Source organism: Castanea sativa, chromosome 7, assembly GCF_040712315.1.
Source record: "Castanea sativa cultivar Marrone di Chiusa Pesio chromosome 7, ASM4071231v1".
Classification (NCBI taxonomy): Eukaryota; Viridiplantae; Streptophyta; class Magnoliopsida; order Fagales; family Fagaceae; genus Castanea; species Castanea sativa.
Window position 1 is genome coordinate 27,598,014 of NC_134019.1, and position 15,935 is coordinate 27,613,948.

The 15,935-nt window shown below is 37.0% G+C and overlaps 1 protein-coding gene across 1 annotated transcript; it reads right to left on the bottom strand.

Annotated features, from left to right (window-relative positions):
* Positions 1-4,671: 4,671 nt before the first annotated feature.
* LOC142642542 (leucine-rich repeat protein 2-like) lies at positions 4,672-8,057 on the bottom strand. Its single transcript, XM_075816922.1, has 7 exons — positions 7,593-8,057; positions 7,145-7,277; positions 6,919-6,990; positions 6,474-6,617; positions 6,301-6,372; positions 6,135-6,206; positions 4,672-4,920 (listed from the first exon to the last, which is right to left on the bottom strand). Exons 1-7 carry the CDS (start codon positions 7,669-7,671, stop codon positions 4,854-4,856), a joined length of 639 nt encoding a protein of 212 aa, XP_075673037.1. The 5' UTR covers positions 7,672-8,057; the 3' UTR covers positions 4,672-4,853.
* Between the last annotated feature and the right edge of the window lie 7,878 nt (positions 8,058-15,935).

Here is a 15,935-nt window from a genome sequence, read left to right on the forward strand (position 1 = left end):
TCCATACTGCCTCTTCGGCCTCGTTCTTCCTCTTCTTCTTAGGTTCCGGGATGGGGATCTTAAGATCAGCGGGAGAAGGGGGTGGTGGCCGAATGGGAGGGGGTTGCGACCCAACCGCGCCCTTCTTGGAAGCATGTGTGCCCCTCCTAGTCATCAGCTTTCTAAGGGTCGACATGTTGTCTTTCTCGGAGCTAGAGTCGGGCTGTGCTATCACTAAACCCTTTATATCGGAAGTTTCTGCAGGCACCTATTCTTCATCCGAGAGGATGACAAGGTGATCCTCTTGAGGTCTCTCAGCTTCTTCAAGGCAAACTGATCAATTTCCTCGTCTAGGGATTGTTGCGAGGACGCAGGTTCTTCTCGGATGGCTGTTGTTTGGGAGTGTGCCGAGAAAGGAACTGCTGCGATGGGACGGGAGTATAGGATGAAGGAGAGGTCGTTTGGGAGTTCGTGAACAGAAAGGAAGCCTTGTCTTGAAATATCTATTCTTTTGCGTCTTTGGTCTCCTGCGGTGATCGCATTGCCAATCTCTTGGAAGTCGTCTGATAAAGGATCATATCCTAATATCAGATGGGCTGCCCTCACTTGCAAGTCTTCGCTAACAAATACTTCAAATTGAGAACGCAATTGAGGTCTGCGACGCTGCAAAGGCTCAGACGAGGCCGTACATGTTGTTTGTCTACAAAAACATTCAAATAGACAAGTATAGTTAGGTCAGCAGCGAACATCAACTACAAGGATAATAATGAACAGTATAACCAGAAATGGTGAAGATTATAGGACCAAGTCACAGGTTAGGGAATCTAACTCCTATAGAATCACACCTGGGTCTCCCCACTTGACTAGGCAATGAGGACCGTCAGATCAGTTTCCCGAGGCGATAAGATAGTCGTCTTTCATGCCTTTGTTGGATTTGGGAAGACAGGATATTAGCCTAACAATGGTAGATCTGGATTTAAGGTAATACCCTACGTCTTTAAGCTTATGGCACTCATACATATAAATGACGTCATGCCATGTGAAGTTCAAATCCATTTGTTCATTGAAAGCGTCGACGCAACCTAGGATTCTAAACACATTGGGTGTACATTGGTCTGGGAATAATCTATGGTTGCGTAGGTATTCGCTGGTTAAGTTTCTCATAGGAAGGGTCATCCCACCCTCTAGAAAGGCGATGATGGGAATAATCACTTCTCCCTCTGTCCTAGCGTTACCTATGGCTTCTGATTGACCTTAGGCCTACGTCTGGGGGGATATGGTACTTGGCCCAAAAACCCTCCATACCGGTGTCGGTATCTACTAAACACTTAAATATACCTATTTGGTGGGAGTAAGAACAGGTGTTTGGAAAGGAAAATGATGTAATTGGTATCCGAGGACAATAGCCGAAGAGAAATGAATAAAGAGGATTGAGAACTTACGGGAAATGCCTAGACGATTCTTCACTAGCTTCTTGAGAGGAAAGAGAATGAGCGATTCTTAGATTTGATTGATTTCTGAAAGGTTAGAGTGAAGTTCGGTTCCCTAGGCGTTTTGGCGTGTGGGAGGCGGCCTCAAATCAGAAGTATCCCGCCCAAATTTTTAGAAAAAACCTGGGCCGTTAGATGCGAATCTCGTCGTTGAATGTGGGGAACAAGATGTAACTCGTAGTCATTAATGTGGATGTTGCTAGTTTCGAAGCGTTAGGGGCGGTTTAAAAGAAGCAGACCGACTCTTACACATGTGGCAATTTGTGGAGCATGTGGAGGTTCTGCCGTTGGATCAAAACTCCATTTCTCTCCTCGGATGGGAAGAAAAATGAAGTTTTGAGGGGCTATTGTGGGGGTAAAGTAGATAAAATATTTATTTGGGCCTTGGGCCTGATTTGGTGGTGTAAGTCTGTTCGAGCAGAGCTTTTGAAGCCCACAAGCCAGTGCACACTATGAAAGGTAGAGGAGTCGTCCGAGGAAGAGTACCTCTTCGGACGGGCCGAGTAAAGGTCATAGGACATACCAAAGGGTTTAGAGACAGAATTCCGGAAGATCTATTGGGTAAAGGCGTGATCCACGCAGTGGTTGGAAGGAATGACGTGTGAGAAATATTAGAGGAGAAAAAGCTGCTACCACCACATTAAAGATCCTGCACCTACCTCCCTGGCCGCATTAATGGGGAAATGACCTCTGAGCAGTGAAGTTCAGCTTTCCAGCTGATATTTGGAGGTTTAAAGAAGGTGCTGGATGAGACAAGTATCTGGGGAAAAAATTTGTAATACACGTGGAAGAAAGAAGGAAGAAGAAGATGGATACAAGAGAAGAAGAGAGATATAAAAGAGAGAGGAGGGCAGAAGGAAGGAGGGATCGGATACTGGAACTATATTTGTAATATTGTTCTTAAAAGAAAGAAAGACAACACAAGTTGTCCTCGGCTTATGTCCGAGGAGAGATTCTTTGTTGTTCTCAGCTATTAAACACGCGGATAACGGCTAGATTCCTTTTTCCAACATCCATAGTCTAGGTTTCAAGCCCACACTCTACAAATTTTTATTGTATAAGGCCCTTTGGGCCTGAGTCCACCTAGCAATTGGACCGGGTACAATTATGCACTTACAAAAATATTATAGGAACGCAAGGAATAAAATAGTGATTTATAATATGGCAATTAATTATGACTTGGTTCATTATGGATGTTTCATGGAGTGGTCAAATAATATTATATTAGAGTCTTGGGATATAATTTATTAATAAAGCTGAGAGTGCAATTATATTTCCATAGTGGTACTTGTTAGGTAATTAATAGTAACTCTGGATTTGTCTAGAGTTGATGGAAAGCATGATGTCCTTTGAAGTTAGAACCTTATTTGTCCATTTGTTCCCATCTCAAGCCACATACTAAATTCTAATTGAGCTTGCCCAAAAGACAAGCTCATTTAGATAATTAGTGTTTATTTAATAAAAGTTATTAAATAAAATAACAGCATTTGGCAGTTAAACATACATACTATTAAAAAGAGAGAAAACGATTTTCTCTTTGATGTCTTTTAAACATATTTTTCCGTAAAGAAAAAGAAAATGTACATAAGATCTAATTGAAGGACCACACATTTTGAGCACTATGTGAAATTATAATAAAGATTAAAGGTCTTTTTAATATACTATCTACTTCTTGTTTTTTATTGCACTACATCAAGATACTCTTTCTATTTTTTGTTTTAAAATTCAAATTTGTATGTATTTCTCATGAATGAGTAGATTGCTTTATTGCTTTCACTGCTTTTTTTGAATGAAATGCAAAACTATTTTTTCCAACACATGGACGATTTTTATTTTATACTTCATCAGCAGAAAATAGTGAAATACTGAAACCGTCAAATCCAAAAATTCAAAGACGTTGAACTGATTATCTAGATTCAAACACAACAACCCAAATGGCCCTTCATGTAAATCAAAATTAAAAGGACAAAGCAAGATGTTAAGAAACATAAATAACACAAAAACCATCAAATCCAAAAAGTCAAAGACCCCAAACTGATTAGCCAAGTTCAAACACAACAACCCAATGGGCCTTCTTGTAAATCAGAACCGAAAGGACAAACCAAAATGCTGAGAAACATAGATAGAAGCATGAACCAACTGTAACTCTAAATCACACAGGCATTAATCAATGAACCAACAACCACAACACACAAACTAGATCTAAAAATCTATCATAAACGATTTATTATTATTACCTTTCCACAAATGGACACCCAAACCAAAATAATCAACAAGGGAGAGAAGCAAAAATAAGTACTTAGTTTGTCATCTATTCCATTTTGAGATGTCCCAAAATATTGTCCTGTTTTTAATAATAAAAGTCATTAATTTACTAATGTTCCTATTATACCCCTATTTAATTTTCAAAACTACTCCATTTGAAAAGAAATTCAATTTTTTGATAAATTTATTTAAGGGTAGTTTTGAAAACTAATACATTTTTAAAAATTAGACAAGAAAATAAATGATGTTACTTTAAAAAGTTTGACTTTTCAAATAGGACAAACTAAATGAGACTTAGGGAGTAGTATTTTTTTAGCAAACCAAGCTCCACCTAAGACTGGTGAGCAAGATCCAACTTGACGGCCTCCTCACACTCACACTCCCTCATTGCCTCTCCAAGCCTACCTAAACCCATCATTTAAACTCAACGCCTCTCAAAAACGTCCATGCTTGTCCACAGTTGAATGACATGGTGGGACCAAGAAGGGTGCCGTCGAGACCAAGATCAACGGCAGGTCAAAGAACCTTGGCATTGGAGGAAGGGATGCTGCTGTGATTTTTTTAGATTCGACCTACATTTCTCCTCTTCTTTTCATCAATTCAAAGGCCTCAATATGTTATTTAAAACTTCATGAAGTGCATTTTTTGTTAGTATATTAACGGAAGACTAACCAAGGTATTAATTTTGGTACCTGTGAAATTTGGGAACCAAAATAAAAAAGTTCAAGAGGTGTAGTGGTCTCTACCTTCCAAGTTCAGGAGGGTGTCAAGGTCTTTTTTCTAAATCTCTTACATAAACATAGCAAGAACAGAACAGAAGGATGAGCCCATAATCACCTTTTTGCGCGTTTCATTCACTTAAATTCACATGTTCAGTGTGCCACTGTCAAATATATGATATAGTATGGATAGGTATGCTCCTTTGCAAAGATATAAATTAAGTTTCCAAGTGCACAATCATCTTATTTGCTTTCTTCCAATACTCATTACTGACACATTAACAGTGTGCCATTGTCAAATACATAACATAGCAACTAGGCATTCTATCGTGCCACTCTATCATACAGTAAGCTCTAGAATTGCACTCTTTAGAGAAGGGTCGGGGAATATAAGCTTGCTTCAGCATCCAAAGTCATAGGGCACAAGTCCTTGCAGTTCTGGGCCACTGAGTCTGTTGTTCTCAAAACTGAAACAGAAAGGGACAAATACAGTTACAGCATCATTCCCAGTAGATCAAAGTGTATCCAATATTAGAGAAACTGTGTCAAAGATTCCAGATGATGACATGCTTATGCCAATAAATTTCTTGCATGAAATTTTGATGAGTAAAATTGATAAAACTTAAAAATGAGGGCATAGAATAGCCCTTGGATTTACATGCATACAGGAATTCAAAGCAACATATTCACTTATATTAAATGTAATTTAATTATTAGGGATTTATAGCAGTCTATTGGTTATATAACAGTGAACTCATGGGGCATGATGAGAGCAAAAGTACAGAATACTGGGTGGCAAAAAATGTCCAAATTTCTTTTGGAAAGTTTATAATTCGTCACCAACAGGAAAGTAGAGATGAAAAATGGTACCCAAAGCTGTGCGCCTCTTAATGATTTTGTTGTCACCATTTGAGTAATGCATAATACAAGACAAGAAGGTGGCACATGCTACCTCTAGTTTATATTGGGCTTCAGCAGCAAAAGGCCATCTTGGCCTTTCCAAAGAGCATTAGTTCAAACAAAATTATATCTCGGATACTGATGCATTTTCCAATGTCTTTGTTATGTAGAGATGGTGTAAATAATTTGTTGTGAACCAAGGTCACATCACATGATCTCATGATTGGGAGGCACACAATGGTTAAAGTTAGGAGACATTAGGAATAATGTGATTAATGCAGTTTATCAAAGAAGAATGGTTAGTTACTTGAGTTTACAAGAAGAGGAAGGGGTTGATTATGCCGTTAATGTTATCCCTTCAGCTGTTTCAGTATAAGTAGGAGAGACAACCAGCCATTTACTATGTTTTCATTCAACAAAGTCAAGCAGAAGAATTATATCATTTCCTTTCTTTTCGTTAAGGAGGCAGGTCATCCTTGACCACTCCTGCTTAAATTTTATTTACCATCAACTTGATAGAACCCAGTTCTATCATAATCATTTCTTTTCCAAATGGCTAAACCAAACATTTACATGAAGTCATTTGGGAACTCAGTTATTTGACATATTTTCATGCTTTCCTTCTAGCAATAATTTGTTCCATGAGGTATTTTGAGATCCCAAAAGAAAAGGCATGGAGTTAAGAAATCACTCTTTATGTCCTAGTATTCCATGAAATGTAGATAGAATGGTTAATATATTGACACTTGTCAGGGTTAAAGAAGAGAGAGGGAACAGGTACCTTTCCATTGGGAATGTCGCAAAAGGGCCATCAACTGGGATTGTTCCACAAAGATTGTTGTTCGAAACATCACTGCACAATCATGAATTCAAGACAGAGCTTATTATAATACAATCAGATAAAACATTTAAGGAAATTCCTTTTTATTTTTCAGAATCAAACTTACAAAACTTTGAGGTTAGAGAGGCTGGTGAGCTCCCTTGGAATTGATCCTGCTAGCTTATTGTTGTTTAACCGTCTGTATCGATTCAGACATATCAAATACAAATTTTATTCTAAATGTCAATTGTGGAAGTTTAAAGTTTTCCAGCTAGTCAATGAAAAGATGCTGATACTTACAGAAATCTGAGTGACTTCAATTTGGCAATAGATTTTGGAATTTCACCTTCAAATTTGTTTTCATACAAATCCATGCTAACAAGGTTTTTCAAACTCCCCAACTCCTCTGGGATTTTTCCTCCTATTTCATTCCTATAAAGCTCCCTGCAGCCCATTAAAGAATTTCACTCCCAATTACTTCATATAACAGTCATATAAAGCTAGGGAAGATTTGGAATTAAAATCTATACATCCTTTTTACTAAACTAAAACTGGGTTTCCTTACAGAAAACATAATCATGCGAGGTGAACAAACATCATTAAAAAGCAAGATATGAATGATACGATACATTAGATTCAAAAGTTAGATTTTCTTCTATTTTTCCTAGTTTTTCTCAATGACCAAGCATAGCACAAAGTAGAATCTAAAACAACTAGTGTAAAAGCTGAAAGAAAAGAGCAATACAAGTACTGCAGGTGCTTGAGCTCGCCAAGCTCTGGACCTAAAGCCCCAGACACATTAGAATTGCCCAAATCCCTGAAATTCAAAGCAAAGAGAATTAATTATAGGAATAAATCCCAAACAATAAATCAAAAAATTCACAAGAAGGAAAATAAACAAAGCACCCAAAAACTTATAAATGGTTAATAATTAGTAGGATTCAATATCAACTTAAGAGAGGAAATCTTACAAGCGAATCACATGGTTGTTGGAGTCACAGGTGACATGAAACCATGTGCAGGGATTAACCAGAGTAGGGTCCCAGCTCTGCAACACATTGGTGGGGTCAGACAGCCTTCTTCTCAAAGCATGCAAAGCATTTCCTGAAAACAAGACCATTCAAAAAAATACTGTTAATAAAAATCAAACTGTGAAGAAAATTTGAAGCTCAACTTATTCCTTTCCATAATAAGAAAATTGAAAAAAAGAGTACATAATTGAGTAATTCATTTCCTTTCCATTTTCATGACAGAAAAATTAATATTTTCAAAAGGGTTTTTTTTTTTTCTTTTTCTTTTTCTTCTCTTTTTTCCATTTTTTTCCTGGGGTTTCTCAACAAACAAACAGGAACCATATGGAGCAAAATATGAAAAATTGGAAATCTAAAATGGAAAAGAGTTAATGGGTCGAGATTATACCTTCAGAGTTGGTCGAGAGGGCAGGAGTGAAAGAGAGAAGAAAAGTAACAAAGACAGACAAAAGGGAAAGAGGAGCCATTACAGAGAGAGAGAGAGAGAGAGAGAGAGAGAGAAAGGAAAAGGCAGGTATTTAAAAGAAAGTAGCTAAAACAACCTAAAACAGAAACAAAAATGTGTGGGAGAGAAAAAGAGAAGAGAAGTGGAAGTGGGGTTGTTGTTGGTTGAGTCAGTCAAGTCAAATGCACATTATAGTGTTTGCTTTGTGCTTCTCTCAGTCTTTCAGAGTTTATTGATTATCAAAAAAAAAAAACAGTCTTTCAGAGTTTATTTTGTGCTTCAGAGAGACAGAAGACAGGCCAATTGGAAGGGAACATTGTTAGGACAACTATTTTTCCAACTCTTGCCCCATCTCACCGTGTAACAAATTGGGAGCGATATAAATATGAACCTATCACATTTTGTGACAAGTTGCAATAAAAGATAAAAATTGTGATTTTAATTATGTTCCTAACATTTTTTTTATAAGAAATCTTATATTTATATTATTTTTACAATAATTTCATAATAAATTTTATATGATAAATTATTAAATTCTAATTTGAATATATCTTTTTGTCAGCTCCTAACTATATATATATATATATAAAGGGTCCGTTTAATGTGTCACCTTCTATTTTTGGAAATATTTTTTCGAAAATTAAAAAAGTTATCAATATTTTTTCAATTTTCAAAAAAATATTTTTAAAAATGATTTATTATTATGTGTCCTTAAAGCACACATTAACAACATCCATATATATATATATATATAACAACCACAATAATATGTTATTAAACGAAGAATATAACATTTTTATTTACTATTTATTTATTTATTAGAAGGGGAGGGGAAAGTCACGCATTGGTCGTGTCTGTGAGCGTGAGTGTAAGAACCTCTGCCGCGTTGGGTGGGACCTTCACGTGTGGAAAACTAGGAAAAGTTTAGTTGGAGTTGGAATTTGGAACTTGGAATTTGGAAGTCCAAACTAGACAGCTGCCTAGTGTGGTGTGACTTTACATTACTTATTCACCATTCAAGTACTGTATGGATTGGTAAGGAAAATTATTATTTGTTTGGAATTTATTAATGCCCACCCAATCATGTCTTGCCATATCAGCTCAGCTTATTGTGGGGTCCATTCTCTTCTACGGAAAATAAGGGGCAAGAATTTGTGGTTTATGAGCCGACTTGTGTTGACTCCTCTACTTGGGTCACAGTAACGTATCGTTTGGTTTAAACAGTGAGTCGGCTAACAGGTGTCTTTAAAATATTTATTAATTATTTGATTATTTTAAAAAATTTTAATACTATTTTTATTTAAAATATAAAAAAGCTATCCATAAAAAATCTTTTTTTTTCTCATAGCTTCTAAAAATAATTATTTAAACTAATATTTTTAGGGTATTTATTAATTTTTCCCTTAAAGAATTTTTTTTTTCTATTTTCTGTTTTCTTTTTCTTCTTCTACAAATTTGATAATTATAGACAAGAAAACCTAACCGTGAGTTTCACGAATATAATTTGACTAAACCCAACCCGATTCGTATGGAAATTCTACAATTTATTGTATTTTCCCTCCTTTCACTCTCCATTTCTTCATTTATTATCAATAAGTGACTCTTGATCTCTTCATAAGTCATAACCCATCATATTTTGTTTTGACTTTCTTTGCTTTGTCCATTTTTAGCTCTCTCAAACTCTTCAAACTCTTACCATTATTGAATATTGTGGTGGGTCTTTTGTGTTGTTAGGCTTTGATCTCTTTTGTTAAGGTTGTTCACGGGTTGAGCCAGGTCGGTTTTAGACCCAGCCCAAACCCGACTCGCTAGCGTCGGGTGGAAGGCGGAGGGACCCAAAACCGACCACCAGTGTTAATCGGTCGAGTCAGTTTAGGGTTCAGGTGATGTTCGAGTCGGTTCGATCGATGGAGAGAGTCGCCAAAGCTTGCTAATGTCATTGGAACCTGAAAAAAAAAATCACTGAAATTGTGAGCGACCGCAACCTCGGCCCGCCAATTTTTTTTCTCAAATTGGGCCTAACTTGCGCAAACGGGTGGGATTATGATGCTCAAAATGTCAAATTTAATGTGAAATGTACTCCCCCCCTAGATTGAGAGTTTTACATGGAGTCATCATTTATTTAATTTAAATGAAAAAATAAGAAAACCTTCTATATAAATAAAAAAAAATGCTTCTATTGTATTATTATATATGAAAATTTACATCAATTTTGTAACAAAAATTTACAATGCTTTTTTTTCCTAGATACAATCTACAAAAGTAAATTACATTGCTTTATTTCGTAGTTACATTCTAAAAAATTTAAAATTGCATATACAAGAGCCTAATCTAGAACCCTTGATCTTAGTTCGGAGGCTAATTTACGATATGGGAATGGATTAAACACCCATCTTATCCGGTAAAACCGGTCTCCTAGGTTAAGGTGGCCAATATCATATCATGTCAAACAAATACAAACAATATATCATATAAACATGTTAATTAAAGAGAAACAAAAAGTGAAATTTGTTAGATAACAATGTTATGAAAGTAATGACATGTTCATCCAAGAAATTAATGTAAAAAAGGAATTCCTAGCCTAGACATGTTCATCTAAGCATGTAAAGGAAAACAAAATTGTCATGTTATTTGTCATCAACATAATTGCAAAAGAAAATTTATTTTTAGGCCTACTAATCATCCAAACAATCATGAGAAGAACAAATAAAATCACCCAGACATGTTCATCCAAGTATTTAAGCGAAAATCATAATGTTAATTAGACCTGTTCATCTAAGCATTCAAAAAAGAGAGAAACAACTACTTAGACGTGTTCATCTAAGCTTGTTATGAAGAGTAAATAATAACTTAGAAATTTTCATCTAAGCATGTGAAGAAAAACAGAGAATTGTCATGCTATTTGTCATCCACACAATTGCAAAGAGAAAAACAAAACATTTAAGCATATTTGATCATCCAAGAAAATATGAAAAAAAAAAGTAAAGAAAAATCCCCTAGACATGTTCATCTAGAGGAAATCAAAATACTTAAACATGTTCATTTAAGCATTTAAAAAAAGTAAAACAACTACCTAGACATGTTCATCTAAGCATTCAAGAGAAAGTTGCACATAAGCCTAGAAGTATTCATCTAAGCATGTAAAAGAAATATCAGTGAGATATATAGGCATGTTCATCCAAGCATATCATGAAAGAAACAAAAAGTGACTTGGAAGCATTCATTCAAGCATGTGTAGAAACTTAAAGAACATAATAAACTACTTACCAGCATAGAGCATAAATTAAAGGGGGAAGTGATCACTTAAAGGGTTAGGGAGAAAGCAAGGATATAAACTACAACCAAAGTAAGAATAATGGTTGCACAACAAATTTTCTTTTCTCTTTCTCACTAGCTCTCCAGAGGGAATCGAGGTGCAGAAAATGGAAGAGATCTTCTCTATTTATAGGAGAAGGGATGGCTTAGCTTTAAAGCTAAGTTATTAGCTTTCTTATGAAGCTAAGAGGGAGATAAACCTGTTTAAATGAGCTGGAACGGATTTGGAGTTGATCTCCATTTGAATTTTGAAAGGGAGTTGAAGATGATGTTGAACTTGTGTTATCTTCTGTGCCTGCTTTGTATTTTGGCTCTAAATTTCTGCTCAAAATTCCAATTGATTCAATATTGGTGTTTTCTGAAAGTAAATTCAATTCTCTAAAACTTTTTCCAGAAATAGAGAAAATCAAATTTCAACTTTTTCCTTTCCAAAACTGCGATTCAAGTTGCTGCTGAGAATGATAACGTTTTTTTTAGCATTTTTCTGTTTTTTTTTTTTTTTTGAATTTTTTCATGGATCATATCTTTTTCTCTCACCAAATTTCTTTTAAAAGAGCATATAAGATGCCATAAAGGAAAAAAAAATTACTATTTCTTAAAAAAAATGAAGTAAAATGAAATCCAATAAAAAACTACACTTAATTAATTTTAAATTAATTCTTGTGGGAACCAATCAAAATTAAGTATTTAAAATAGGACATGATCGGGCTCATTGTGTAAGTGAGCCATGATCATTGAAAATTTTTTGTATGATAACTTTTGATCAGGTAGTCCGATCAAAGCCCATGACATACCATTATGATCGTTAGAGTATTAACTGGAATTTGCAAAAACTCACTGGATCTACACTGAAATTGCCAAAATCTACAGGGATTTGGCTGAATCTAGCTAAATCTCACCAAATATTTTCGAGATCTCACCGAATCTCCTCGAATCTGAGCTTGATCTTGCCTAAGTTGGCTGGATTTGTATATAACATTGGTCGGGTAGGGTGGCTCGGGTTTTGGAGAAGAAAACCCGCCACTCAACTTGTCGGTGTTGAGTCTTGGGCATGGAAATCCATCACCGACCGACGGGAGTGTCGGTTCGAGCTGAAATCGAGTGGGGATGGAGCGATTTAGTCGGTCCGACAGGTGTGGGTCAGGTCTGGACACCCCTCTCTTTTGCTGTATTGCGGCCCGTGATTCTGAGGTAGGAAAGTTAGGGCTGGCCTAAGTGAAACACACCTTAGGCCAGTTTGCACACAAGTTGAGCTATCCTAATATAAACACATCTTGGCAGGAGTATTGAGTATACAGAGTGCCCATGGTTGGAGCAACTGTTACAGATATTACAACAAAAAATACAGTATGACAAAATAACTACAACATTAGACAAATAACATTAACACCTAAATAAAGGGAAAGAGAGACCTAATGAGATTATGGCAGAATAATACAACAACAAATAGTTCAATAACAGAATAACAGGCAAATCATTCATCAATCTTAAAAAGAAAAGCTTATCGCCAGAGAAATGGGCATAGCTTCTCAGCAAACGCAAGTCCAAGAAGGGAACCGATCTCTAATGTGAGTAACCTCAAAGAAGGCTTCTGCCATAAAAGTTACACACTTTGAAAAAAATGACCTAAATGGCTTAAACTTTAACCTTCAGTTTCTCAAAGAGTGGGTATGTCAAGAGGGAGAGAAATTGGTAGCCTATTGATACATGCCTCTATTCCTACCACTCATGCTTCACTCTAGTTTTTAGTGTTCTCTCTTTTTTTCCTTGTACTACCTCTTCTTCCCTTCTTTCTTTCGTGATGCCTCTCTATTGTTCACAACTACCATCCTTTATACTGTCTACCATGATGAGATTTGTCATTTTTACCCATCAACTACTTTTGGCTCCTTATGAGTGTCCTTCCAAAACTGCCCACTGGCCTGTCGGCTACCTAACCACTACCATTACACTAAATGTGTTGGTTGCACCACTCCTTATTCCCAGGAAAAAAAAATGGCTTGTCTTATTTCTTACCTTTCTCTATTTTCACTACTCTCATCTGGATTAGGATTAAGCATCTCCCTCACCTATCTCTATGGCATGCATCAAGTAGTCTCAGCTCATAATTACTTCTTTTGGATTAGATGTTATCCCAGTAAGACATTTCTCCCCAAAGAAGTTTGAACGGTAACCCCAAAACAGACCCCCTCTTTCTCCCCACCGCTAGACCACACCCTCTAATACCCTTGACCTGTGGCCCACCTCCCATGTATTGGCTGGATACAAGTAAGTAGTGCCTTCGCCCTTTGTGTATGCTCCACTTCCATCTAAATCAGTTTCTTTCTAACCTTCATGCCATTTCTATTGCCTTTGTGTTTGTCTAATTCTACTGTACATCTTGGTTGGTGTTTAACTCTTGCGGAGTGAAGGACATATGGGCTCTTGGGCTCATGTTCCCTACCTTTCATCTCTTCTTTAAACTGGGCATTACTTGGGCAAGAGTCATCATCTTCCTGCCGAGCCCATATTTTTCTTGCTTGCGTCTGTAGGCCTCTTAGCTATTGCTCCTATCATATCATTCCATCGTGCCTACTATAACTTTTACCCTCTCTTCACTTTGTGTTACATTATGGGCTGTCGTGTCAGCCCACTTCCTTGTCAATTCTCTGCTCAAGGCTTCCTAGGCCTACTTTTCTTTTCACATCTTTACCTCTATTGGGCTTTGTTGGCCAACATTCTTGCTGTACCAGTCCATTTCATCATCTTATTCTTCGGGCTTCCTCGTCTCATTTACTAACACTTTAAGCTATTTGCTAAATCCTTTGGGCTTCCTTGGCTCAATTACCACATCTTTACTTCTCGTTACTACTTGGGTTTATTGGCTCTTAGGCCAACCCATTGAGTTTACTAACTCATTTCTTGGGCTTCCTCGGCCCATTTACTCTCTCTCTTTACCGCTTATTTATTCTCATGGGCTTACTATTTTTTTCATTTCTTGGGCTTCCTCAGCCCACTGACTCTCTCTTTTTATTTTTGTGGGCCTACTGGCCATCAATTCTGTCATTCTGGCCTACTGGGCTTACTTTACTATTTTTTCTTCTCACTTTCTTTATATTGTTGGGCTTCTTCTGCTATTAGGCCCTTTGTCAAAAAAGGACATCAACAAATATCAATAAATTGAAACAAACCTAAATTGAAAACTATACTTCAATCAACTTCCCAAGCAATATAAGTTGGCATCACTTTCCCCCATCATCCTGCTAATTTTTGTGGTCTGAGTGATAGGTTTTGGAGTAACTGCAACCCAAGTCCAACCAACTTGGGAACATTTCTAGGAATGTGGATACTTACCTTTTGAAAAAAGAAATTTTATATTCCTACAAAAGTGAAGTTTGGTAGGAATGGATATGCCTATTGAACTATTTGCTATCTATCTATTCTATTGGAAACCAAATGCTACATTAAAATTTATGATAAGATTTCATTTTCATTTTCATTATATGGAAGGAATCGGCCCAAGAAGTCCAAAACAATAAAATGTAAAGAGAATGGGCTATGAATCTAGGTTTATGAATATTGGATAACGTAAATGTTAGGCACAATTTCTACACTCATTCATCATAACACAAAACTTCTTCAAACAAATGTCGAGGACCATTTGTATTACTGTTCAGTGCTTAATACAAGGTCAGATGGTTCTTCCTCCTCCGCTTTCTGTCCTTCATCCCTCTTTTATATCATCTTTTTCCTTCTCTTCTTCTTCCACGTGTGGATCAAAGTCTTCATTTGGATACTTGTCCCATCACCTTTTCCCCTCGAGTCTTTGGCGGTAGATGGAAGACTGAATTATAACGTTCAGGCATCACTTCCTCATTAATGCGACCAGAGAAGTAGTTGCAGAGTCTTTAATGCGGTGAAAGTAGCTTTATCCTAGATATTTCGTATCTTCCCTTCTCATCTCTTACCCTCACTATTTTCATCTTTATGCTTTGGATTTTCAGGGGTAACACCCTTGAACTGCCAGATCACCCTTTCCCACCTTGGCTACAAGTAGCCGAGAATGTTTCCATCCTTGGCTATAGGTAACCGAGAACATTCCCATCCTCGGACATCATACTTTGGAATGTCTTATCCAACCATGACTTCTTCCTCTTCCTACATTGTCTCATAAATGGGCATTCCTTATCCTCGGGCCAATTAACACTTTCAGGTTGGGCTTTTAGCTTTACAAGTACCCTTGGGCCAGCCCAACATAGATTACGGGCCCATTGACCCTACAATAGCCCCTCGGGATCCTTATTTCTACTTTCCTGGGAGGAATGAGGATCTCAACACAGATTCCTAGTAACCCCTATTTGTCACGCGCTTCCACTGCTGGGATGACGTTTCCGAACTTCTCGTGGCATGCTTTTGGCGTTTCGGTATACGGGGCATGTCCTAATTAATATTTTGGCAGCTACTCATTCCCCATGTTCTACCACGCGATGCCCATCCCACGCTTGAGGCTTGCATAGGGACACGAGCGGGAAACTTCCCGCTTTTATAACCTCATTGATATAAATATCATCAATTCAACCCCTCCTATCCATTACTGAGTTCATACAATGACTTTACCTATCCTTGCACTCCACACGCGTCCTCACATTACCCGAGAACCAGGCCGAGGTGACTTTATCGCTCTAAGTAAGTTCTATCAAATTCCCTTTTTTCGTTATTTTTCTTTTTCCTCTTTAGTTACTCTGCGTTTCTTTATCCTTAGCTATCTTTGCCTTCTTAATCTTCGCACCACCTCCACTCCCAACTTTTAGAAATGGGTAGATTTGCATCTTTAGTGGACAGTGCTGAGAAAATAGAACAATTTAAGATAACCTATAGAATTCCACAAGGTGTGTCTGTCAAATACTGTAAGGAAGGAGAATGGCACACTAAGAGAGAAACGGGAGAAGTTGTAATCCCCATGATAGCTTGCATAGAAGGAGGGATGAAAAT